The sequence below is a fragment of the Bubalus bubalis genome, chromosome 2, assembly GCF_019923935.1.
Source record: "Bubalus bubalis isolate 160015118507 breed Murrah chromosome 2, NDDB_SH_1, whole genome shotgun sequence".
Classification (NCBI taxonomy): Eukaryota; Metazoa; Chordata; class Mammalia; order Artiodactyla; family Bovidae; genus Bubalus; species Bubalus bubalis.
The window spans coordinates 5,048,517-5,075,479 of record NC_059158.1 but is presented as its reverse complement, the minus strand read 5'-3'; the positions used below and the strand labels follow the sequence as shown (position 1 = coordinate 5,075,479).

The 26,963-nt window shown below is 43.9% G+C and overlaps 1 protein-coding gene across 4 annotated transcripts; it reads left to right on the top strand.

Moving 5' to 3' along the window:
- Positions 1–1,788: 1,788 nt before the first annotated feature.
- Positions 1,789–17,750, top strand: EEF1E1 (eukaryotic translation elongation factor 1 epsilon 1). 4 transcript variants are annotated; one of them, XM_006044764.3, is made up of 5 exons: positions 1,789–1,947; positions 5,981–6,181; positions 10,869–10,964; positions 12,147–12,309; positions 16,494–16,672. In XM_006044764.3, the coding sequence occupies exons 1-4, from the start codon at positions 1,861–1,863 to the stop codon at positions 12,270–12,272; spliced, it is 510 nt and encodes a 169-aa protein (XP_006044826.1). In that variant the 5' UTR covers positions 1,789–1,860; the 3' UTR covers positions 12,273–12,309; positions 16,494–16,672. The 4 variants fall into 4 exon arrangements, with proteins under 4 accessions (XP_006044826.1, XP_006044825.1, XP_006044824.1 ...); XM_006044763.3 differs by lacking the exon at positions 16,494–16,672 and adding an exon at positions 13,347–14,016; XM_006044762.3 differs by lacking the exon at positions 12,147–12,309 and having other exon boundaries at positions 16,494–17,750.
- Positions 17,751–26,963: the final 9,213 nt, after the last annotated feature.

Below are 26,963 nucleotides of genomic sequence, written 5' to 3'. Positions count from 1 at the left end.
CATTGAGAGAGCAGAGTCTTAACCACTGGACCACCAGAGAAGGCCCTCGAATCTTAGATTAGGTGATTTAGATCTAGTCTTATTTTAACTATAGCACCCATTGGAATTAGATCATTGTAGATATGTTTTAAATCTTTCATTACAAGCAGTATACTTAAACACTGAAAAATATGTGAGTGAATTTTATCAGAGGACTGGCCTTTTTGGAAGTAGAGAAATAGTCATTCAAGTCTCTATATAAGGAAAACAAGGATAATTAATGCTGAATAATCCACTTACACTGGAATTTCCTTTGTCTTTTTTTTCTGTCTTTTTGGCCAAATTTTCTTTTCCTTACCTTTATTTCTGCTGCCAGAATTAACTCATTAAATATTTTAGGGTAGGGAGGGTGTCACCCAGTGATAGCATTTCCCACTAGACTTCTGTATTTCTGACTTAGTGATCAACTATCTTGTAGCTCTTTTCCACTTCTCTCAGACTAGTATACACATTGTTTATTCATTCGATAGTGTGGAAATTATCTTCAGTAATATTTTGGAAATATTTGAGATTCAACATATACTATCCCATTTTCTACTTTGAAGATGTAAGACTATAGCAACTTAGGAAGAGTAGGTTATGTGCATTGTTTATTTATATACCGAAGCTTCATAAATTGTATCACCACTGAATACATACACATAGGTTAAACATAAATACACATGTGCACGCTGTGCTCAGTCACTCAGTGGTGTCCAACTCTTGGGCCCCACGGACTCTGTAGCTTTCCAGGACAGAACCCATGAAATTAAAAGACGCTTACTCCTTGGAATAAAAGCTATCATCAACCTAGACAGTATATTAAAAAGCAGAGACATTACTTTGTCAACCAAGGTCCGTCTAGTCAAAGCTATGGTTTTTCCAGTAGTCATGGGTGGATGTGAGAGTTGGACTATAAAGAAAGCTGAGCGCCAAAGAATTGATGCTTTTGAACTGTGCTGTTGGAGAAGACTCTTAAGAGTCCCTTGGACTGCAAGGAGATCCAACCAGTCCATCCTAAAGGAAATAAGTCCTGAGTACTCACTGGAAGGACAGATACTGAAGCTGAAACTCCGATACTTTGGCTACCTGATGCGAAGAACTGACCCATTGGAAAAGACCCTGATGCTGGGAAAGATTGAAGGCAAGAGGAGAAGGGGATGACAGAGGATGAGATGGTTGGATGCCATCACCTACTCGATGGACATGAGAGTTTGATTAAACTTCGGGAGTTGATGATGGACAGGGAAGCCTGGCATGCTGCAGTCCATGGTGTCGCAAAGAGTCGGACACAACTGAACAACTGAACTGAACTGTCCATGGGATTTCTCAGGCAAGAACATTGGAGTGGGTTACCACTTCCTCCCCCAGGGGATCGCCCCACCCAGGTATCCAACCCAGGTCTCTTGCGTCTCCTGCATTGGCAGGTGGATTCTTTACCACTAGGGCCACCTGGGAAACCATATATATACATAATACACATAAATATATATATACATAAATTGCATCACTATTACATCTTAGAGGTTTTGTAAGTAAAGATCATTAAAACAAGTAAAGGCTGACTTTCTTGGGCTACGCAAATTACTGGACACTAACATACCCAGCGCTCTCTGAATAATCTTTAAATTCAGAATTCTGCTGCTACCCTGGGTGCATCTCTGAGGCTGGCCAACCTCTCTCCACCTGTCACACACCCCGCCTTCGGCCCCGCCCTCATTAACCCCGCCTCCTGCGTGTTGGCACGCCCCCTGAGTTCAGCCAATAGCCGGTGACGTTTGAGGGAGCGGGACGTCCCTCTCAGCCAATGCAGGAGATCCTTGCCGGGAGCTCTGCCGGAAGATGGCGGCGGCCGCGGAGCTGACGCTGCTGGAGAAGTCTCTGGGGCTGAGTAAAGGGAACAAGTACAGCGCTCAGGGCGAGCGCCAGGTGAGAAGCGGAGGCGGCGCGGAGCGGGAGAGGGGAACGGGAGCGCGGCCGGGTAGGGCCGGGCCGAGCGGGGGAGGCTGCGGAGCGAGGATGCTGCCCGGCTTCTCCTCACGTGTCTGCGCTCCCAGTCTTCTGCGGCCCTGGCTCCCGGAGGGAGTTGAGGGAGCGAGAGGAATGCTCCGCTCGCCCCGAACTTTCCCTCCTGCCAAACTGTCATCGTCGCGCTCTGGGAAAGCGAGGGAATCCTCAGAGAGCCCTCGGGTTCCCGCTCTCGGAAGGCGGGGGGGGGGGGGGGGGGGGTGGGCCTCAGAGAGCCCTCGGGTTCCCGCTCTGGGAAAGGGAAGGGGTCCTCAGAGAGCAAACGGGGTGCGGGGTCCACCGTGCCAGGCCCGGGGGTACGGCGGTGGTCGAGGCGGCCGTGCCCCTCCCGTCCCCTCCGGAGGCTTGGTTTTCAGCTGAGTGGACACACATCGCAGCTATTTTGGTTACAGTGCTGAAAAGTGCTGCATTGCGGCGTGGACGGCCGCAAGATCTCTTAGTGGAATCCTGTTCTAAGGTCTGATCAAGTTCCTTGTTCAGCGTGCTGAGATCTGGGGGGAAGTTCCGCGGTCTGGACCTAGTGAGGCATGGGAACTCAGATTTCTAAGGGCTTTGAAGGGCTTCTGTGTTTTATAAAGCGAAGTGGTTGCGCAGGAGGAATGACTGTGTTAGAGGAGGGGACTATAGGAAAACAACTTTGGATTATATAAGGTTTTTGCCCCTTGGGGATTTTTTTCTAGATGAACTTTTTTTTTTCTTTCTTTCTTCTGACTTCTTCGGTTCTTTTTTTCCCTTTTTCTGACTTCTTCGGAAGAACCGAAGACTGCTTCATCTCCGAATCAGTCGTGTTGTAGTTTTTACAAGTTAGACTGAAGTCTAGAAAGGGTTTCCCAGGTGGCTCAGTAGTAAAGAACCCGCCTGCTAATGCAGGAGACTCCGGTTGGATCCCTGGGTCGGGAAGATCCCCTTGGGATAGGAAATGGCAACGTACTTCTTGCCTGGAAAAATCTGTAAACAGAAAAGCCTGGCAGGCTACAGTCCATGGGATTGCAGAGAATCGCACACAGCTGAACACACTCACACAGGGTCGGACATAGCTGAATCCACGCACACACAGAGTTGGACACAGCTGAACACACATAGACACACACATGAGAAGATGTGTGACTTGCAGAAGACAAGCCTACTGACTGGAGCCAGAGAGACCTGCTTTTTCCTTTTTCTCTGGCCTCCAGCTGATTCCTCTCCTGCTGCTGCTTCTCTGTCATTTGGTTTGTTTTTTTTCCCCACACATTTGCCAAACATGAATCCTGCCTTCAGGGAGTTTACCATCCAGCATGAGAAAAAGTCATGGGGGCTCTTTTTAAGCAGAACAGAATAGTTACTGAGTGCAGGAAAGCGCTATTGATGAGTGTGAAAGAGAAAGTTAATTCTGACTATAAAAATGAGTTTGGAAACTTCATGAAAAGTTGGTGTTTAAAGTGTATAAAACTAATAAATTATGTAAGATTGGGTAATTTGAGGTAACAAGTAGAGCAATGTGATGGATGATGCAATACAAGGTAAACCCAGAATTATAGTTGGAGTCCCAGTTGTGAGGGTTGTGGAGTTCAAGGTGTGGTTTCTTATTTTAAACTTTTTCTTTTTCTTTTTTTTTTAAGCAGAGGGCAGCTGTTGAAGGTTTCTGTTGATGTGTTTGGGGAAAGGGATGATGACCTACGATAAGATTCATTCATTTTTTGGGGGGAAGACAACTGACAGCAGTTAGCCAGCAGTAAGGCATTCTCTGCAATAATATCAATAATAATTAAAATTTCAAAACAATCCAGAAATGCAACTCTGGGAGAACCATTGTTAAGTTATAGTACATCAGCACATTGAGATATTATTTATGTAGCTATTGAAAGTGATTACTTTGAAGATCATGGAACCTTAAGATGAATGTGAAATAGTACATGTCCCATGATTGCAACTGCATAAAGTTTGTCTGCTTAGACTGTGTGAACGAAAGAAAATGAACTTCCCAGCCAGTTGTACTTTATTGAAATCCTGACTCCCCCATCACAAACCTACCTGGTAACCTTGGTTCTTGATCTTGAACTGAGGATGCAATTACTTGCCTCTTACATCTTAGAAGATGTAGCGATTAGACGAGAAAGTAACCAGGAATTTTTTGACTTCCTGCGATGCGGTTGTGGATAATTTATTTTTACAAATAGTTCTCTTTAAAATTGTCCTTTTCCTCCCACACTCAGCAATCGTGAGTTCTTTTCTTTCCCCTTTCTTTCTCTCCTCTCTGTTTCTTCCTTCCTTCCTCCCTCCTGCCCTCTCCCTCTTTCTCTTTTTTCCTCTTTCTTCCTTCCCTGCCTCCCTCCCACACTGGAAGCACAGTCTCTTTACCTACCATAAAGTGCTGGAGAAGGAAATGACAACTCACTCCAGTATTCTTGCCTGGAGAATCCCATGGACAGAGGAGCCTGGCAGGCTGCAGTCCACGGGGTTACAAGAGTCAGACACAACTCAGTGACTAAACCACCGCCATAAAGTGCACACCGTCACAGTCAGGGAATGGAACACTGGCAGCACCCTCAGCGAGCTTCATATGTTTACTTTTTAATGCATTTTTAAAGGAGATTATTGGCGATCTTAGAAGTGACGGTTTCGCTTAAGGGTAAAGGCAAAAGTGAGCGTTCAGGGAGCTAGCTAGTGAATGGAAATAGCTGGTGTGGAAGGGGAAAGCTAGAAGGCCTCTGGTTACTTCCTTTATTGTTTAGGAGGTAACCTTTGAATCTGTATCCATAAAACGTTAATCTTCCCGTATACGTCACATGGTCTTGTTGACCCAGGTTCAAGTGTGAAAGGGCCCTGTATAGAGTAAGTCACTGAGTTCAGGAGGCTGAAAAGAGCAGGAAAGAGCAGCCGTCTTCTGAAAATGTTCCCTTGCGGTTTCCTGAAGTCGTTTAGATTGTTTACTTGTTCTTTATAATTGGTTGGTCTCCCTATTTGTGATACTTCCCATTTTCTTTTAAATTTCTCAATATTTTGCCTAGTTTTGCATCAAAAACTTAAATTAATTAGCAGTTTCTTACAATCTGATCCTTTGTATTGCTGTTATAATCAGGAAAACTTTAAAAAGTAGAATTGTTTTTCAGATGATTACCTGAAGCCCTGACTTTATTATAGACTTTTATTATGAGTGTACTCATTCAAATCACCCCAAAATTGATGAATATGCAATCCATGGCAGCAAAATCACCATCACAGTCCATACCATATAATGAGTTAACTAATTAGTTAATGAGGTAACTACTCACATTAGATCACATGTCACTTAAGCCAGGCTACAACTCATTTGGTGGTTCTAGCTGTATCAACACGAATTCAGTGTTCACTACAATTGTTTCTCGTTTTTGTTCTTACAAAATTGGGTTTATGTAAGCACATTCGTTCACCTTGCTAAATAGGGTGTGGGTAATCTTGATCGAAATTAATGTGGTATTATTAGGATTTCCATTTTCTATTTTTGTACATATGTAGTTATAAATTAGGTAGAAATATCATTACTCTGTTTTTGCAATGTTACCACCAGTTTCATGACATCAAGCAACTATTATCAAATGTAAACTAATATAACTGTTATTTTCCTGACTTTGATTTGTATATAGTTTAATATCTACATGCATGCATGCTTACTTGCTCAGTTGAGTCCAACTCTTTGCGACCCCATGGGACTCTAGCCCACCAGGCTTCTCTGTTCATGGGGTTTTCCAGGCAAGAATACTGGAGTGGGTTGCTATTTCCTTCTTCAGGGAATCTTCTAGACCTAGGGATCAAACCTGTGTCTCCTGCATTGTCAGGTGGATTTTTTACCAATGAGCCACCAGAGAAGCCTATTTAATAAATTAAGAGTATTTTTAAAAAAAAGAAAAAGTTTAGGATTTAGAACTTATCAGTTGTGATGGTATTTTGAGATTTTTTTTTCTTTCTGTGTGAGATTCCGGTTCTTCAGACAAACAATGGTCCGAGTCTAACGGGACTGACTACCATAGCAGCTCACCTAGTCAAGCAGGCCAACAAGGAGTATTTGCTGGGGAGCACGGCAGAGGAGAAGGCCGTGGTTCAGCAGTGGTTAGAGTACAGGGTAACGCGAGTGGACGGACACTCCAGTAAAGACGACATCCACACGGTCCTGAAGGTATGGCGAGATGTCTGTTTATGGGCTGCCGTGTGTGAACTATTAATAGCCGGGATCTGTTTTCCCTGAGATGCAGTAACTGAAGCTCCTGGTCTCTTTACTGTTTCCTCTACCTCGAGATACTTTATACCTGTTCCTGTCTTTCCCTGCTTGTATCTGTTGCTGCCTTTCCCTGGAACAGACTCTGCCCGCCCCTCAGCTCGGACCTCAGCTCAGATACCCTTCCTCAGTCACATCCTTGGCTACTACCTCTCTCACACAGATGCACTTTCTTGTTTAAATGCTTTTCTTTACTAACATCCTGTGCTTTTCCTTTGTAGCACTCATCACAGTCCATAATTATAGCTTTTTATGATTTTTTCTTTTATTTGATTGCTTGATACTTATTTCCCCCAGTCAGTAGTTCTGATTCTCTAAGCAGCAAAGTACTTTCTTAAAGGAAAGAAGGAATCAGAGTTTGAGGGGGTTGTAGTTTGAGAAAAGCCTGTCCGATTGATGTGAGAATTCCCATTTCCCTCCCTTGAGACTTAATGCTCTAGGATTTGTATTTTCTTTCTAAAGAAATCAAATTAGAATTAAAGAATCTATTGTTATAAAATAGAAACCAAATATGGCTCTAGAATTACCAAAAATGAAAGTTTCTAAATAAAATTATTTTTGTTACCTATATAAAAATAAAGCAGTTTTTTTTTTTAAAGCTTAACATTTGAAGGAACCTTAGACATCACCCAGTCAACCACATCATTGTAGGAATCCTTTCTGTTTCCTAATTTTATGCCAGTTATAAATTGGTAATGTAAGTTGTATGAGAAGAACTCATAGTACTGAAAGCTTTTCATTTATCATTCTGGGGGAAGTGGTTTAAATTCTGTTCCTGACAGATACCATCAATAGAACTGGTAGAAAATAAATTCCAGATCTTTTTCCTTTATAGGTCTATCATGATCAACTATCCTTTTTTTTTAAGTGTTTTTGTTTGTTGTTTTAGTACTGTTTTTTATTTTTTTATGGCTGGGCTGGGTATTTGTTGCTGCACCAGCTTTCTCTGGTTGCATCGAGCGGGGCGTCACTCTAGTTTCAGTGAGCAGGCTTCTCGTTGCAGTCGTTTCTCTTGTGGTGGAGCACGGGCCCAGCGGCTCTGTAGCTGCGGCTTCCAGGCTCTAGAGCACAAGCTCAGCTAGGGAGGCGCACGGGCGCAGTTGCTCCAAGGCACATGGGATCTTCCCAGATCAGGGATCGAACCTCTGTCTCCTGCATTGGCAAGCAGGTTCTTTACCACTCTGCCACCAGGGAAGCCCTTTTAAGTCCATAAATACTCACTTATATTCTCTCTGATGATCCTGTTAGTATTCTGTCATATAGTTGTGTCAGCATTTAGTCTGTACCCATGTAATTACCAGGCTGTGGCTAAATATTTTAACGCATTCCATTTGTTTCCTTAGGCTAAACTCCTGCAAGGGAAATTGTTGGACCAAAGCTATATACATTTCTAAGGCTATGTTGCTCATTTGCCTTCCAGAAAAGTGTTTTATTGTAGTTTGCCAGTATATGATGACCATGGCCTCTTCCACAAAACCCCTGCTGACAAAAATGTTACCCCTTTTCCTCCTGTACCACCCCAATTTCATGACAAAGCCAAAAAGTGATCTCTTTGTTTACTTTGCTGTTTTTGAATGTGTGACATTATTAATGCTGTGGCCTTTTTTTCATAACATGAGCATTTTCATCATCTTTTAAAAAAATTTCCTTACATATCTTCTTTGCCTGTTTTTATACTGGGCTGTTTCTGTTTTTTTTACTTTTTAAAAAAATCTTGCTATAAGAATATTGTAAAAGGATTTAATTTACTTGTGAAAGTTCCATTTCAAAGGTAAAACCACAGTGGCTCAGAGCCAAGGTAATATGTAATTAAAAAACAGGCATTGGGCTTCCTCTGTGGCTCAGGGTGAAGAATCCACCTGCCAGCGCAGGAGAAACAGGTTGGATCCCTGGTCCAGGAAGATCCCTGGAGTAGGAAATGGAAACCCACTCCAGTATTGTTGCCTGAAAAATCCCATGGGCAGAGGAGCCTGGTGGGCTACAGTGCACAGGGTCGCGAACAGTCAGACACAACTAAGCACGCCCAGGAAGATCCCTCATGCTCCAGAGCTGCTGAGCCCACATGCCGCAGCTGCTGAAGCCCTGGAGCCCATGTGCCACACCTAGAGAGTAGCCCCCACTCTCTGTAACTAGAGAAGAACCTGCACAGCACAGCCAAAAATAAATAAAATTATTTTTTTAAAAAAAGCAGGCATTACGATACACTAACATTTGGATCCAGATGAAGGATGTATGAAAGTCGCTCAGTTGTGTCAGAAACTTTGCAACCTCACGGACTGTACTGCTGCTGCTAAGTCGCTTCAGTCGTGTCCGACTCTGTGCAACCCCATAGACGGCAGCCCACCAGGCTCCCCCATCCCTGGGATTCTCCAGGCAAGAACACTGGAGTGGGTTGCCATTTCCTTCTCCAATGCATGAAAGTGAAAAGTGAAAGTGAAGTTGCTCAGTCCTGTCCAACTCTTAGTGACCCCATGGACTGCAGCCTACCAGGCTCCTCCATCCACGGGATTTTCCAGGCAAGAGTACTGGAGTAGGGTGCCATTGCCTTCTCCGCACAGACTGTACAGTCCATGGAATTCTCCAGGCCAGGATAATTGAGTGGGTAGTCTTCCCCTTCTCCAGGGGATCTTCCCAAAGAATTGTCACTATTAATCAGTATGGTAGTCCTTTGAGAGGAATGTCTAACCAAATAAAGAATATCAAAGAAGTGAAGTGAAGAAGTGAAGTCCCTCAGTCGTGTCTGACTCCTTGCAACCCCATGGACTATACAGTCCATGGAATCCCCTAGGCCAGAATAATGAACATCACACTTTAGTTCTTTTCCACGAATATTTTGAGTGTGAAATTCTGTGTTTTAAATTTCAGAATTCAATTTCTGAAAAATCAAAATTTAATTTCTGAAAATTTTGATTTATATCACTAATCAGAAAAATATTAACTCTTGATAGTTTTTGAAACTCCATTTTAAAGTTTTTATAACTAAAGAGTATCCCCTTAAAAGAGTCTTTATAACGAAAACCATGCTGTGCCATGCTTAGTCGCTTAGTTGTGTCTTTGTGACTTTTGAAACCCCATGGACTGGAGCCCGCCAGGCTCGGCTCCTCTGTGCATGGGATTCTCCAGGCAAGAATACTGGAGTGTGTTGCCATGCCCTCCTCCAGGGGATCTTCCCAACCCAGGGATCGAACACAGGTCTCCCGCACTGCTGATGGATTCTGAGCCACCAGGGAAGCCCTAACTAAAACATAGATATGGAATATTTTAAGAATATATACACTATACAAAGCAGTGTTAAATTATTATTTCAGATTCTTTTAGAGATAGTTCTTAACTGCAGATATTTTATTCTTATGCTGTATCAAACTTGTTTCATATGAAGACATTTGGAGGGAAGAACATTTCTATCCAACAGATTGCTAGGGAACTAAGTGATAGCCTGTATGTACCATTGTGTTTTACCTTCTCTGCCCAGTTTTATTTTGATTCTTATGCATCTGTTTCCTTGTCTATGTACATATTTTTTTAACGTCATCATCTGTACCACCCCTTACAATCCCATATTCATAAACAGTTTTGAAAATGACTGTCTTTAAATGAAGGCTTGGGCAAATTCAAAGAGCTCAGATTCAATTCAGCTAACGTTTACTGACTACTGAACCACTGTGTGCCAAGCATGTGGCATATGATTTGAAAATGAAAACAAACTGCTGTCTCTGCAGCTTAAGAAGTTTTTCTGGAATGATTACATAGGAATGTTAATCAGCCTTAATAAAGAAGGAAATTGTGACACAGGCTGCATCATGGATAAATCTTAAGAATATTATGCTAAGTGAAATAAGCCAGTCACAGAAAGACAAATAATAGTGCATGGTTCTGCTCATATACAGCATATACAAAATGCTGTGAACAAAATCATAGAAACAGAAAGCAGAATAGTGGCTGCCAGGGCCTTGGGGATGAGAGAAAGGGGAAGTTGGTTTAAAAAGTTCAGAGCATTAGCTTTCTGAGATGAAAAAGTTTTGAACATTGATTGCACCACAGTGTGGATGCCCTTAACATTAAGTGAATTATGCACCTACCAGTGGTTGTGGTGGTAGATAAAAATCTGATTAATTTTAACGCGTTACACGTATTTATTCTCAATTAAGAAGTTAAAAACATACATATATTAAAAAATCTAACAAACCAATACATTTTAATTCTCTTAAGACGTAGGAGTTGTTGAGGAGCTTTTTATATTTCAATGGAGAAAATAAATCTAACATGAGCATGATTTATAAAATGTTCCCCCATCTCCCCAAAGAAACAGTTGGAGTCTTTGAAATTACCATAGATGGCACTGTGAATATCATTTTCTAATATTTTCTTATTTATTTAAAATAAAATAAGATGAATAATAATTATCCTGTTTTTAAAAATGAGTTGATGTATGATTTGTGATTTCAAATAAATTTGTTATTGTCAAAGATTGAATTTATTAAATTTCAGTGTTTTGCTTTCTAATAGCTTTCTAAATGTTTCAAATCAAATGTATAATTGTTTATTTTTATTGTTTTTTAAATTAATATTTTGTTATTTGTTTTTCTAGGATCTTAATTCATATCTTGAAGATAAAGTCTACCTTACAGGATATAACTTCACATTAGCAGATATCCTATTATATTATGGGCTTCATCGCTTTATTGTGAGTATTCAAATAGTTATTGGCTCTTTTTGTCTGCAATGTTCAGAATGCCTTTTTTTCATTTGTCTTGAATTTAAATCAAATTTGCATTTTCACCTTATCAAATGAAAGGGATTATTTTTATATAAGGTACCTTATGCAAATATTCCTTCCTTCCATGGATCCATCACACATAGGAGCTTCCTGTTCCTTGACATGCTTGGTTTTGTTCCTGTTCTTGGTCTTGCTTTTCTTTGTGGCCCCTTTGGACTTGGTTGTCCTCCTTACCTGGACCTCGCCATCACCTGTCCACTCCTGCTTTTAGTAGCCCACCTTCTGCGACCTCCTCTCTTACTCCAGTCTTACTCCCTGGTCCCTTTGTTACCTGAAGTAACTCAGTTTCTACCCTTTTTTCAAGCCTGTGCACTTTCTTCCCCATCCAGCCTAGATTGCTGGATGTGTAACTTGAATCCTCAGCTCTTGGTCAGTCCAAATACACGTGTTCAGTCCTGTCTCCACGCTGAGCTGTGTCAGAGAAACCACACACGCGCTGTCATTAAGAAGATGAGCATTTCTCCCCTCTAATTAAAAAATAAAAGACTATAAGGAAGTGTGACTCTTGCAAACCAGTGCTTATTTCACTTTCTTCTCACTGTGGCTTATACAGGTCATGCAGTAGGGAAAGGAAATACTCAGAAGGAGGGAGCTTGTGTGGAAATCTTTGCCAGCAGAGTGAACAAGGTCCTCATTCCCTAATGTACCAGCTGCCAGGCTATTTCACTGATTCTAGGTGCCCACAAGGGCCTGTGGTTCTCAAGCAGGTTGGAAGTGTTTCATTCAGTGCCGTCTGTTAAAACGAGGCTTCTGGGAATTCCCTGGTGGCCTAATGGTTACTATTCTGGGCTCTCACTCCTGTGGCCTGGGTTCAGTCCCTGGTCGGGGAAACTGAGCTGCCACAAGCCATATGGCTCAGCCAAAAATGAGTAAACGAAATAAAGCTTCAAAAAAACCCAAAAACCTAGTCTTCCATTGACAGTATTCAGTGATCCCTGCTTATTTATATCTCTATTTTTTTGAGATGTATATCCTCTTTATATGATTACAATATTATGATTAAGGATCTCATGCTCATTTTTTCTGAAACAAAATTGAGTGGAATAATATGTAAATCACTTCACCGTCCCCTTGGGTTCATCAAATGAGTCCACAACCGAAGCCTCCACTCTGCTGCACGCGCAGGCAGGTTACATCGGAGCAGGAAACACCTTCTCAAGGAACAGGCCTCACAGACGGAGCCTGTGCTGTGACCGTGTTGCCCTGTGGTGTTGAATGACACCCCTGCTGAGTTGGGTGTAAACTTACCCAGGTGAGAAGTGATTTCTGGGTATTAATTTCAGGCAGGGTTGATGGGAGGTTCAGATAGCTCCATGCTCAAGTTCATCCCATAGCTTCTTGTTTTTCTTGGCTGTGTATTTGTTTTTACCCTCATATGTTCCTTCATTTCCTTGTTCACATTATTAAATACTTAATATGTAATCAGTGCAGTCAGCACCGTGTATGAAGCAGGGAACCTTCAAGTCATCAAATGATCCCGCTGTGTTTTGTTTCGCGTGAGCCCGCTTTTAGCTGTGGCCGAGTCACTCCTGAGATCTGGTCTCTTAATTCCCTCTGGGGAGCATTACGTTGTTCCTCCTTTGTTGCACGGCCAGTTACTGTGGCCGTTCGTGATCAGCCCAGTGACTCATTGCTCTCTTGAAGTGATTTCACCGGTACACAGCAGCCCCCATGAACAGGCTGTTACTCAAGATTATTAAAATCCTTTGTAACGTTACGTGCTGCTCAACTATAAGATTGTTATCAATTGAAATACATTTGTTTTGGAGTTTGGAACACCAGTGGAGGTATCATTCTTTTAGAAAGAAAGAAGTAAAAAAGAAATAGCTACCGAACAATCCAGGAACGCCAGCTGTAAAGAGTGTCCCGGAGGCAGCGTGGAGTCTGCCGGAAAGCCCGCAGACCAGCATTTCCTCTGATCTGAAAAGGGTCGCTCAGAGTGTTTCTGACATGTCTTCATGGAAAATTAGTGACTAGGAATATTATCTGTTTGGCCTTACAGTTCAAACTGGTTATAGAGCGCCAGTATAAATAGGAAGAAATGGTTCACTAGGAAGGATGAACATCACTGCAGACACACTGGCTTGCAGACCAGTGAGAAGCAGGAAGTGTTAACCAGAAGAATCGCATTGTGTTTCCCATTATTAAAGAAAAAGAAAAATTCAGCTAGAAAGGGATGGTGGGAAACCAGTTATAAGTAAAGTAGCTGATGGGGATCCCTTCCCAAGAGTTGTAAAATAATGTAAGTTTGGTGAGAGTCAAGTCTTCTGTTTGTTTCTCTGTTTACAGCATGTTTTCCGAAAGAGTAGTGGTGGTAACAAAACCAGAAGTTAAGTGTAACGTGATCTTCCTGGAAACAGGTTGTACTCTAGCAAAATGTCCTGAGGGAAAGCGAACAAATTTACGTTCTCTAACACAGATCATCTAATTAAAAGAATCAATTAGGAAATGTTAGAAGAAACTTCAGAAGCTCTTGGAATAAAAATTATTTTCTGCTGTGGGTCTGTTGTCTTCCTGACACTGGAGGCTGGACAGCGCGCAGCTTTTAGGTGGTGAAGCCCTGATTCTGCGCGCGCTGGTGTGGGCTGCTGCCCTCTTCGGGAGCAGGCCTGCTGGCGGCGCTCGCCAGCCTGACCGCACGGGCTGCTCTGAAGGGTAGATTGTAAAACAGACGCCGCCCTTCCCCCGCGTCAAAACTTGAGTGAACAACTTGAACCCAGATCAGACAAGCCTCACTATTTGGAAATGCTTTCTTTGTGCATTTTAATTCATTCTGAACAATAACATCTCACAAAACAGCTGAGTAGAGGCTTTTTAAAATCAAAGAGTTCTGAAATTAGTCAGATTGTACGCAGTCAAATTGGACTCACCATATGTATCAACAGCTGACATGAAATCAAGTTGGAGTAATACTTGCTACTTCTGTTTGCTTTAGCCATCAGTAAAGAGGTTTTTTGAAGTTGGTTTTGAATTTTATTTATGCATATATGTACATATGTATGTGTTTGTGTGAAAGTGGGCTTCCCTGGTGGCTCAGACAGAAAATAATTTGCCTGCAATGCAGAAGACCTGGGTTCAGTCCCTGGCTTGGAAAGATCCCCTGGAGAAGGGAATGGCCATCCACTCCAGTGTTCTTGCCTGGGAAATCCCGTGGACAGAGGAGCTTGGCGGGCTACAGGTCACAGAATCACAAAAGAATCGGACACAACTACGACCTATCAACAAAACAACAATGAATAGCACTTTGCATGTAGGATTTAAACCGGAAAGTGAAGTTTTATGTAACAGTAGCAATGAGACTCTCACTGCTGGTAAACTGGTCCAACAGAGATAAACATTTGACATCAAAGATGATGTTAACAGATCAGATATTAGTACACTTGTATCCTAATGTCATGAAGGCAAAAAGGAAGGCCGGATGACTTCTATCCGCTTTTCTTTTTTTTTTTTTTTTCTTTTATGGTATATTGGTGAATTTTAAGTTTCTGTTTCAATTTTTTTTTTAATTTTATTTTATTTTTAAATTTTACATAATTGTATTAGTTTTGCCAAACATCAAAATGAATCCGCCACAGGTATACATGTGTTCCCCATCCTGAACCCTCCTCCCCCCTCCCTCCCCATACCATCCCTTATCCGCTTTTCTATTTAAATTGCCTGGTAGTAAACATGAAAGGAAAATATGAGTTCAATTAAACATTTATTGAGAAAATGCTACCTGTCTACCCTTTATAATATTTTCTATTCTGTAATAATTATCAAATGCCAGAGTGATTTGTCCTTCAGTGTTGCTGAGCTGGTGCCTTAGGAGAGTATTTGCCTGTGGACCCAGGAATACGCAACAAGCAGATGGCTAATGGGTTTGCAGTCCCAGAGGGTGACTGAGATTTTGTGTGTTTGTGAACATTCCTAGTCAGTTTCATGGAGACTTGCAATATGTTAAATAAATGAACTAACAACAGGAGAAGGAACTACACTAGTCTTACCTGGTCTGTGGCTGGCCTGCTGGCCTCTTGCCTGACACCTCTTCATGATTCCAATCCAAAATTTGGCTCAGATAAAAGGCTTCAAGTTGCCTGGACTGGGGTCTGAGCCCAGTGAAGTGATCGGAGGTCTGACCCACGGTGTTGATTGCATCTTTCCCTAACCAAGTCTCTGGGCCTCCTTATAGCGGGACAGTCAGTTCTGTGAGCTGGTGCTGCTGCTACTGCTGCTGCTAAGTCGCTTCAGTCGCGTCCGACTCTGTGCGACCCCGTAGACGGCAGCCCACCAGGCTCCCCCGTCCCTGGGATTCTCCAGGCAAGAACACTGGAGTGGGTTGCCATTTCCTTCTGCAATGCATGACAGTGAAAAGTGAAAGTGAAGTTGCTCAGTCGTGCCCGACTCTTAGCAACCCCATGGACTGCAGCCTACCAGGCTCCTCCGTCCATGGGATTTTCCAGGCAAGAGTACTGGAGTGGGGTGCCATTGCCTTCTCCAATGAGCTGTGAGCTGTGAGCTGCTACATCCTCTAAAGATCAAGTTCAGCTTTACTGCAAAGAGAATTCAGAATGACTGTTGTTCATCCGAGACACACACCCTGGAAATAGCCCTTCCTTCTTCTGTTAAGCGATGATTACTCAACAGTAAAAGAGTCATTGTGTATTTCTCCAGAGTTTAGTAGAAATCAGCAGTTGTCTGCACGTTTATATACAGCAGCCATCCAGAAATGTGTGTGTGTGTATATTTGTAGATATGTATGTATGTGAGTTTACCTTGTATTCCCTTGTTGAGTATGTTGCTGCTGCTGCTGAGTCACTTCAGTCATGTCCGACTCTATGTGACCCCAAAGACAGCCCACGAGGCTCCCCCATCCCTGGGATTCTCCAGGCAAGAACACTGGAGTGGGTTGCCATTTCCTTCTCCAATGCATGAAAGTGAAAAGTGAAAGTGAAATCGCTTAGTCGTGTCCGACCCTCAGCGACCCCATGGACTGCAGCCCACCAGGCTCCTCCATCCATGGGATTTTCCAGGCAAGAGTACTGGAGTGGGGTGCCATTGCCTTCTCCAGTTAAGTATGTTAGATGCCAATAAACCTTCCTTATTTTAGGTTTGTGAAAAATACTGGAGAAAGAACCCTATCTTAGTCTCTCAGAAGCTATTCTCTTCAATAAAAAAAAAAACTCTCTGGTCTTCCAGATCCTGATTTAATGTAGACTTTTCATTTGTTGAAAACTTGAGGTTTCGCTCAGAAGCACGTCTGGTCTTGACGGCAACATGAAAGCCTTAAACAAATGGAGAGCTCATCCAAGTGGCTGAGATGGTTCGCTCCTGTTTGAATATGTTGGCTTTGATCACCGTGGGGGGTTCCCCCCAGTTTCTGTCTCCCGCTCGAGTGATATTAATAGTGGCACTTACGTAATGTCTGTGTTGTGTGTGTTTTTCATCTCTGCTTAGGTTGACCTGACAGTTCAAGAGAAGGAGAGATACCTTAACGTGTCGCGCTGGTTTTGTCACATTCAGCACTGTCCAGGGATTAGGCAGCATCTGTCTAGTGTTGTCTTCGTCAAGAACAGACTATATACTAATTCCCAGTAGAAGCCACCGCGCCCCGCCCAGAAGAGGAAATAACCCATGTCCAGTGGGAAGTGTGTTTCGGACCAGAGGACTGACGTGAACCGATATGCACCCATTCTCTATTTGTTGAAGTTGGTAGAATTTAAGTACAAACTCATGTCCCAGCATTTTGTCTGTTTTTTCAGTTGACATTTTGCAGTTTTTTTAATGTAAAACTTCAACTGCTGTCAAAACTTGAGTTGAAATCAAGTTATCAGTTATCTTGGTTTTTATAGATATAGATGAGATTTCTGTTAATAAAAGTTGCAAATCAGTGGTTTAATCTTAAAAAAAAAAGTCCTTCCAGTAATTGACATATTTGACTGTTTATTGACCTCTCTCATCTTGTAAAATTCATTTTCCCCTTCTGTGTATTTCTAGTAGTTTGTTTATTAACAGCTAGAGTAAATTGTCACCAAGGAGACAAAAAGGGAAGACAGATGGATTTGTCTTTCGATATTTATGTGAGTCAGTAAAGGTGGTTGAGAAAAACCTTTTTTGTTTCTTTCTTTCCTGTAGTCAGTATTCATTGACATGAAACCAACTGCTGCTCTGCCCGAGAGGGAAGTGGGATAAAATATGTTCCCTCGAGTTAATGGTTCTTTTGTTGGCCTTGGGCGTATTGGAATATGCAGCAGCTAAAAAGGGATGGGAAATTCCCACCATCCCCCTAATTTTGACTCTGTAACTACTAGATTTTTCTAAACTATTAATAAGAACCAACATAGAAAGGCTGCCTCAATGCCCTAAAGAACAAAAACTCACACTTTATTAACAAACCAATATAATTTATAACTCCTAGCAGCTGAGTCAATAAATAATCAGTGATTGAGAGCTAAAGAGCTTACATTTACAAACTGGAGGAAAAGCGGAGTCTTTGAGCACTTTATTATGATGTAAGATTTTGGTGCCCCGGCTGAGTCTCAGTAGAAGACAATTCAAAGTTCAAGTGCGAAGAGCAGAGACTTGGGAAATGTCCATCACCTCCTTTTGGCCCCATGCTGCTTTGATCACATACTAGCTGCATGCGTGACCTGAAGCAAATCAGGTAACCACGTTTTCTTAATATGTAAAAATAAAGATGACTCTCTAAACTTTTGAGGATTCGTGGAGACAATGTGTGTGGGAAAAAAAGCCTTAACGTGCAGCCCCTGGCTATCAGTAAAGGTTTCCCTTTATAAGAGCCCCACCCCTCCTGAGTAAAGAGAGTTAATAGGCAAGAGTGTTGAGTATACTGTAATTTGTTGTTGGGTAGTTGGTTTTTGTGACCCCCCCATGGACTGTAGCCCGAGAGGCTCCCCGTCCATGGGATTTCCCAGGTAAGAATACTGAAGTGGATTGCCCTTTCCATCTCCAGGGGATCTTCCCAACCATGGACTGAACCCGGGTCTCCCGTATTGGCAGGTGGATTCTTTATCCCTGAACCACCAGAGAAGCCCTTAGATGAAGACAGTTTATACAGGGTTGGATTTCACAACTCATTGCTACTTGGAGCATTTTTAATTTTACAAAGTAGCCTCTGTATTAGAAACTGTCGACTTGTATTTGCATATTCAGAGACTACAGGGCTCAAGTTCATCTTGGGAGTTTGTGAACCACAGAGGTGGGCTTGCTTGGTCTGACTTTTCAGGCGAACCACTCTCGCAGCTGGGTCTGCTGTAAGCCTTCCACCTTAAATTCAACTACTGCGAATCACACCTTCCCCTAACACTTCTCTGGTCTCCCCTGGACCCGGGGAGGTAAGCAGGACAGACAGGAGAGAGGAGAGACGGGCTAGCCAGCCCTCCCATCCTGAGCATTTCATTCTTTTACTTCAGTGTAGGTCCGCTGTGAGGAAAGGGGCAGAGGACGCTTCTTTACTGAACGGACCCTCTTCCCACTTGTGCCTTGTGAGTCTTAACCCTCTGGGCTTCCTTATATCTGCTAGTCAGTTCTTCACTGCAGAGTTCAACGTTGCTTCAACAGGTTATCACCAGGGAATTCCCTGGAGGTCCACTGGTCAGGACTTGACGCCCTTACTACCGAGAACTTGAGTTCCATCCCTGGTCAGGGAACTAAGATCTTGCGAGCCCCACGGTGCAATCAAACAAAAAACAAACAGGTTCTCACGTACTGCATGCCAGGATGATCTTGGACAGTGAGAGGGTGGCAGAAAAGAAAAACCTGTTCCCCCAGGTGAAGATTAAATGATGCTCTTAGCGTCTAAATTGAAACCATTCAGTTCCTCTTAGGCTGCTGGGCTTCTGGTCATCTCCGTCAGGCACTTCTCGGCCTGAAATGCCCTTTCTTTGATAACTTCTTCAGTGTTCAACTTTGTCATGCCCTGAAAACCAGGTCCATGCTGACCACCCCATCTCCCCCGCCTCCCATTCTGGCTCTGAACATCACTGTGCTCTTTTTGATCGCTTGTCTCCCACCAGAGGTACTTTTTCAGCCGTCAAAAACAATGAGTGGCACATAACAGTAGATTCTGGATATGTTTGTTGAAAGAATGTAGCATTAAGTATATCTTGAGCTAACCAAGAAAAGTGTTTAAGTGCGAATTGCATTTAGGTACAGGTGGATAGCAGAAAAACCAAGGGATTGTTTTTTTCTCATGTGAAAGAAGACAGTCCACAGTTGCTGGTAGGCATCCAGCTACTTCTTCATACAAAACAAGTAGTCTTCTGTTTTCTCAAGTTCACCTCATGGTCCAAGTTGGCAATTGGCTCCAGACTTTAAGTCCATGATTAAGATCCAGAGAAAGAAGCCAGGAGGAAGGGCAAGAAGAGTCCTCTTCCAGCTGAGTCAATTCACTTGAAGGACCTTTCCTGGAAGCCCTGTTCAGCAATATCTATCTATTTACATGACTTTGTTCCTCCCCACTGGGAGGGAGGCCAGAAATGTAGTTCTTTAGCACACACATCGCCCGCCAGAGTAAAACCTGTGCCCTGTCAGTGAGGAGGGAGGGAAGAAGGGATGGGTGGGCACAAGGCTGTCTCTGTCACAGCGAGTAGGCAGGAAAGTCTGCTCTCACATACTTTCAAGGGGTGCTGAGCAGCTGGCAGCCTCTCCCAAGGATGCTTTGCATACTGTTTCTGGAATTTGTTTACAGGCGATTGGATTGGAAACTCGATGAGGGCAAGTGTGTAACTGTGTCATCCACAGAGCCTGTGGATTCTCTGAAGGTAAATAGAAATAATGAGATAACCGTAGTCATGTCTGTGTTCTGGGCTCTGTACCAGGCACTTTACAACATACACATTGCTGCTGCTGCTAAGTCGCTTCAGTCGTGTCCGACCCCATCCAACCCCATAGACGGGTGCCCACCAGGCTCCCCCGTCCCTGGGATTCTCCAGGCAAGAACACGAGTGGGCTGCCATTTCCTTCTCCAATGCATGAAAGTGAAAAGTGAAAGTGCAGTCACTCAGTCGTGTCCGACTCTTAGTGACCCCATGGATGCAGCCCACCAGGCTCCTCCTTCCATGGGATTTCCCAGGCAAGAGTACTGGAGTGGGGTGCCATTGCCTTCTCCGAACATACACATTATCTCATGTTAATTTAGGAACCATGGCAGAGGCTGAGATTGACCAACATGCTGATCACCCATTGAGGCCACAGCTGGCGTGAACGGGAATCATACAGTTGCAGAATTGGAGGACGTCACCTGTCATCCTTGCGTGCACTGGGGTTTGAAGTGATTTGTGGAGCTCTGTGGAGAAGGCAATGGCACCCCACTCCAGTACTCTTGCCTGGAAAATCCCATGGATGGAGGAGCCTGGAAGGCTATAGTCCATGGGGTCGCTGAGGGTCAGACACGACTGACCAACTTCCCTTTCACTTTTCACTTTCCGCATTGGAGAAGGAAATGGCAACCCACTCCAGTGTTCTTGCCTGGAGAATCCCAGGGACGGGGGAGCCTGGTGGGCTGCCGTCTATGGGGTCGCACAGAGTCAGACACGACTGAAGCGACTTAGCAGCAGCAGTGGGCTCTATGGTTGTTGGTCCCTGGCAGGCAGATGCTCGCCCAAGATGGTAGGAAAAGTGACCTAATGTAAATTATCCCATCACCATCCACACTCAGCAGTAAGATCATTGCACTGTTTGTTGTTTTTTAATTTGTATTTGGCTGCACTGGGTCTTCATTGCTGCATGCGGGCTTTCTCTAGTTGCAGTGAGCAGGCGCTGGGACATGCAGGCTTCAGTGGTTGTGGTGCGCAGGCTTAGCTGCCCCGTGGCATGTGGGATCTTCCCAGCCAGGGATCAAGCCAGTGTCCCCTACCTTGCAAGGTGGATGCTTAACCACTGGACCTCCAGGGAAGCCTCACACCAAGGAGTTTTAATAGATGTGTGAGCATTCTCATTTTCACTCCCTGTTAAGCATATAGGTCCCCCATTGGCTCCGCCCAGTTAAGTCTGAAGCCAGAGTCCCCACAGTCTTCGATGGGCACATTAGTTTTCCTTCAGGGACCAAGGCAGGGAGGTAGAAGTGGAATGAATGGGCAGATCACCCTCTCCTGGTGCTAAACGTGAGAGCCCTGCTAAAGTCCTTCCAGAAAAGCTTCAAGATGTGTTGATGAAAGTTTAAGCAGAAGTATTGTTAGGAAAGAATAGAACTTTGTAACAATCAGTTACACATACATCACACCAAGAGATGAAAGACACAGTTCTTTGACAAGGAGTCAAGTTAGAATGATTACGAAGTATAGCTCTTTCATGTATGTGTTATTTTTTCCTATCATTTGACTTCATTACTTAAAAAAAGAATCAGATGTTACACAAACTTTAATATTAATCTAGCTTTGGTAGAGATGTGGTGGTGTCATGGATTTGAGCATTTAGCTTTCTAACCCCAGAGAGCAATATTTCTTCTTTCTCTCCATGATTGGATAACCTGTTCCGGCCCATTACCAGGGCGCTAAATTTCAAATTCTCCATGCACCTGAGTAGGCAGCTACATATCTGGCCATCTTAATTTTAGTCTTGATTTATTGAAGCTGAATTACATTCCCAACTCTTCTGGAGCTCTGGGTGAATTTTACTGCAAAAGCAATGGGGGAAAGTTGCCATCATATATCTCTTGCCAGGCAGAGGTTCTCGGTACACAAGGGGCTCCTCATCCCACTCCTCCACGTCTTAGGTCTGGATTTATAACACTGAAGCCCAGCTCCAGGGTTACATACAGGCATATCCGAGATGAGATGGGGAATTTGATTTTGCAATAATGATTACTTGTTGCTGGAGCCCATATTCCTGCAGGCTCTGCCTTATTCTCCCTCCTGCTGATGAATAAAACTAATTCCAACTGCTACCTTACCTAGCAAAACTCATCTTTCACTTACGAGCGAGACCAAAAGCAGGGAGACAGGAAGTCAGGAGAATTTGAGATGCTGGCCACTTTTGCTTCTGTGGCTCAAGGGTTTCTTCTTCCATTAGCACTATTCCTTGAGGAATATTTTCATCTTTTAAACTTGGGTTTCTTTGTGGAGAGAATGAAAGCGCCTCAGCTCTTCCAGCCTGCCGAGTTAATGTGATGGCCCATCCGTGCTGTCTCTTCCACTTCAGAGAGGCTGGGTCCCCAGGGCTCGTGAGCTGTAGGAGGGATCCCACGGACTAGGCTTGCCATTTCTGCTGAGGGTCATCTGTGCTTGAGGCCTTGCTGTGGATAATTTTTGTCCCCCACCCCGAACATCATCTGCTTGAGAAATTTGTGCCTGGCAGGCCTGTCTGTCCAAGTTAAGCTTGAAATACAATAGTCACACAGCTAACCTGACAAGGCATTGCTCTAAACAGCAAGGCCCCAGGCCTGCTTTGCACAAGACCACAAACTTCCAGCCATCTGATTACAAATTACAAAGTTTCTTTGGTGCAGTCCACGAACTAGTCTGTTTGTGCAAAAATGGGTTATCCTTCTTCCACTAGCCCAGTTTTTCCCGACCTCCTGCAACACACATACAGTCGTTCACTAGTGTCTGACTCTCTGTGACCCCATGGACTCTAGCCCACCAGGCTCGGCTCCTCTGTCCGTGGGATTCTCTAGGCACGAATACTGGACTGGGTTGCTGTTTCCTTCTCCAGGGGATCTTTCTGACCCAGGGATGAAACCCAGGTCTTCCTCATCCCAGGCAGATTCTTTATCATCTGAGCCACCAGGGAATGTTTGGCCCTCTGGTTGGCCTCACCAGCTCACCAGCTCCTGACTCGTAGGCATTTGACTCGAGCCTTGTGACTTGTGTGAAAGTACACTAGAGTTAACAGTCGCTGTCAGAAGTTTTGGGCATGGATGACTGACACTGGCATGAATGCAGTGGTTCTCAGGCTGGAGCATGAATGGTAATCACCATGGGCTTCCCAAAACACAGATTGCCGGGTCCCCGTTTGAGTTTCTGATTCAACAGGTCTGGTGTGACAACCCCACCACGAGAGCCACCTGTCAGAAGCTTGGGTGACACAGAGCAGCTGCACTCATCCACAAACGGGTGCTCGTGTCGTTTTTCACATCCGAGTCCAGTGTTCTGGAGGTGGGCCCAGCGTGCTGTCAGAGCATCCTGACTTCCCATCGGTTGTCTCTGTCGCAATACCAGCTTCATAGCAGCAGCTCTCACGGTGAAGCACTGCATGTTCTCAAGGGACAGAGCTCCGCTGAAGCAGCGCTCAGGGCAACAAGAGGGATTCGGTCCAGGAAAGATCAGAACGGTAAAGCTGCTCCTAGAAGACAGCTGACACCAACACGCAGAACGTTGTTTCACAACACACCCGCCTCTGGGCTTAGCGTGCCAGAGGCATTTCCAAAACTTTATATGATTAATACACAGTAATATTAAGTATATTATCCCTGCTAAGCTGCTAAGTCACTTCAGTTGTGTCCGACTCTGCGACCCCATAGACGGCAGCCCACCAGGCTCCACCGTCCCTGGGATTCTCCAGGCAAGAACACTGGAGTGGGTTGCCATTACCCCTAAAGACCATCTAATATTTTCCTTTCTATTCTTCAGTTTCTTCCATTTTTAATTTGTTAACCCACTTCAAAAATAGGTTCTACTGGTCAAAGGAAGTCACAAGGTCAGTCCAGACTGACCGACCTGGAAGGGGAACAAAGTCCTTCTCTTGATGGCGGAGCAGCGTGCTGTCCTGAGTGTACATGTTGTAGACATGTTAGTCTCACCCACATTCTCTAATCCTGAGTTTCTGTAGTTAAAAAATGGGTATTTGGGGGTTTTAATTATTTTTTTTTGGGGGGGTCACGTCTCACAGCACGTGGGATCTTAGTTCCTCAACCAGGCATGGAACCCATCCCCCCTACATCGGAAGCACAAAGTCTTAGCCACAGGACCACCAGGGAAGTCCTGAAAATGGGTATTTTAATATTTCCTCAAATAGATTAATGTGAAGATTGAGAATGTGGTATGTTACGTGTTGTTGTTGTTTAGTTGCTCAGTTGTGTCCAACTCTTTTGTGACCCCATGGATTGTAGCCCACCAGGCTCCTCTGTCCATGGGATCACCCAGGCAAGAACACTAGAGTGGTTTGCCATTTGCTTCTCCAAGGTATCTTCCCCACCCAGGGATCAAACGCTCATCTCCTGCATTTGCAGGTGGATTCTTTACCACCTGGGAAGCCCATGTTATGTGTATAACAGTTTATGAATCGTAAAGTGCAAAACATATGCAAGAAATTATAATGGTAAAGGCAGCTAAAGGCAGGCTGGAAGAATGAGAGCAGATTATACAGGGCTTTAAAAGAAGATGCAGGAGGTTATTGAAATAATATTTATTGAGCATTTGATATGTGCCAGGCACAGTTCTAAGTACAAGTTTAATCTTTTTTAATCATTACAGCTTTATAATATGGATATTTTATGGCCATTTTGTAGAAAAGGAAATTCAGGCAAGTGGCACAGCCAGAATTTGAAACCAGTTCTGTCTGATTCGAAAGTGTTAACTACTGCACCTGGAGTTCTTTTATCGATTATCTCCTAATCAACTGGCAATTGGAGAAGGGGAGGGAGCAGCTACCCCAGAACCACTAAAACAGAACTTGGGGAGGCACAATCCAGAATGTTCATTTTTAACTCCACAGTAATGTGGGAGAAGTGATCACTCGTGAAGAGGGAGCCTGAAGGTGAATCCAGCCTCTGTACCCCAACACCGAATTAAGCTTTGGAGATAAGAGTTTTGGGTGAAGTAGAAAAGAAGTAGAAAAAAACAGCTTTAAAACTGTGTGTCCCAGCGTGGAGGGGGTAGTGAGAGTTTTATAGGAATGGTTCAAACAGGGTGTGATCAGCTCATGGACACTCTTCTGATGGGCTGCTGATGTGGTAAGTGGGAGTCAGCATCATCAACCTTCTGTTTTCCAACCAGTCTGGGGTCTACACGTGCTTGTGGGCATCTTTCAGTTAACTTCTCCCACCTGGTAGGGGTTTCAGTATCTGCAGAAAAGCTCAAGGACATTGTTCTGTGTATCCCTTGAGGGGGAACCAGCGCCCTGCCCCGAGGCTGCACTATTTTTTTTTTTTTTTTTTTTTTTGCCTCCTAGCTTGCAGGGACCCTAGTTCCCCAATCAGGAACTGAACCCAGACTACAGCAGTGAGGGGCTTCCCTGAGAGCTCAGTTGGTAAAGACTCCGCCTGCAATGCAGAAGACACTGGTTTGATTCCTGGGTCGGGAATATCCGCTGGAGAAGGGATAAGTTACCCATTCCAGTATTGGGCTTCCCTTGTGGCTCAGCTGGTAAAGAATCCGCCTACAATCCAGGAGACCTGGGTTTGATCTCTGGGTTGGGAAGATCCCCTGGAGAACGGAAAGGCTACCCAATCCAGTATTCTGGCCTGGAGAATTCCATGGACTATATATATATAGTCCATGGGGTTGCAAAGAGTCGGACATGACAGAGCGACTTTCACTATCTATTTATCTACAGCAGTGAGAACACGGAGTCTTAACTACTCGACCACTAGGGAACTCTAGACATTATTGGTTCTGTTAACTGTTCCTCTCTTGTCTCCACATCCCCTCCCTTTACTAATTAACAACTGTTTGAACCTGCTCCTTGGAACTCAGGGAAGGTCACGGAGGCTGAATGAATTCTATTCCCTGTAATCAAGAAATGGGGACCACCGAGAGGTTTTGTGCCCAGGAACCCCACAGGGTCCTGCTAGGTATCAAGCCTGCCCAGGCTTTTCCGTAGTTCAAAGACACTCAGAGACAAGCTTAGAGAAGACTTAGTCTTGCAGGTGCAGAAGAAAACTTGAGTAGGAAAAGTGCCTAGATGTGAGGAGGATAATGAAGGGCTTTAAAAATAATTATGTTTTCTGGAGGTAGATGCCAAAGGGAGGGAAATGAAAAGTTAGAACCCTGACTCAATAACTTGCAATAAGCCAAGTTCACATTCTGTTTATGAATTCATGTATTTTATGCCTCTTTATTTCCTCTGCTAGAAATTCCAAAGTTCCATCTTCACCCCACCCCACCTAACACCTCATTTCAGATCTGAAGACAAAATATACCTCCTCTGGGAAGTCTCTCCTGACCACCTCCTGTCCCCAGGTGTCCCACCTGTGTGCTGCACCTTCTTCCATACTATCATTATAACGCCCTAGGTTGTAAATTTTGGTGGCTAGAGAAACCCTTGAGGGTAAGCACTGTGTGGGAAGAGAGGAGGGAGAAAGGGAGGGATTAAGAGATGAGTCTTAGAAACACTGGATGAACACAGGAGGTGAAGACTCTGTCAAGTTGCACTGTCCTCTCCTTTCAACAGGCAGGAAGGCTTGTTGAGACTACAAAATGAACTTTATTATAAAGTTTACCACACAGCAGCACTAGATTCTTGTCAGCACCGGATTTGTTTCTTCACGACTACAAATCAAAGCCGCCTAGCAAGAAACGGTCCCTTCCATAATTACACGCGTTTTCTCTTAGCCTACGGAACAACTGGTTGAGATTTTGTAAATACAGATGCCAAGAACAGACACTTTTTGCTTTTTACATGGGCATGAATGACTCGGAGAAGTGATTTGGGCAAACTAATCTCTAGACCTATTTCTTCATTTATTAGAAATGACAAAACTGTTCCCCAGAGTTGCCATAACGACCAAGGTGGCAAAGCAGGCACGTCAAAACCCTCTGTAAAATACTGGTGGCTGGTAACAGTACGGATAATATATTTATGCCACTATTATTAATATTCCCTGGAGAAGGGAATGGCAACCCACTCCAGTATTCTTGCCTGGAAAATCCCATAGACACAGGAGCCTGGCGGGCTACAGTCCATGGGATCGCAAAGAGTCGGACACGACTGAATGACTTAACACACACACATTATTAATATTATTCT

Bases quoted from the DNA above. Each gene is read 5' to 3' on its own strand.
- EEF1E1 (XM_006044762.3), top strand. From the start codon at position 1,861: ATGGCGGCGGCCGCGGAGCTGACGCTGCTGGAGAAGTCTCTGGGGCTG. The intron at 1,948-5,980 runs GTGAGAAGCGGA...TTTCTGTGTGAG, and splicing joins GCGCTCAGGGCGAGCGCCAG to ATTCCGGTTCTTCAGACAAA. The intron at 10,965-16,493 runs GTGAGTATTCAA...ATCTCTGCTTAG, and splicing joins ATGGGCTTCATCGCTTTATT to GTTGACCTGACAGTTCAAGA.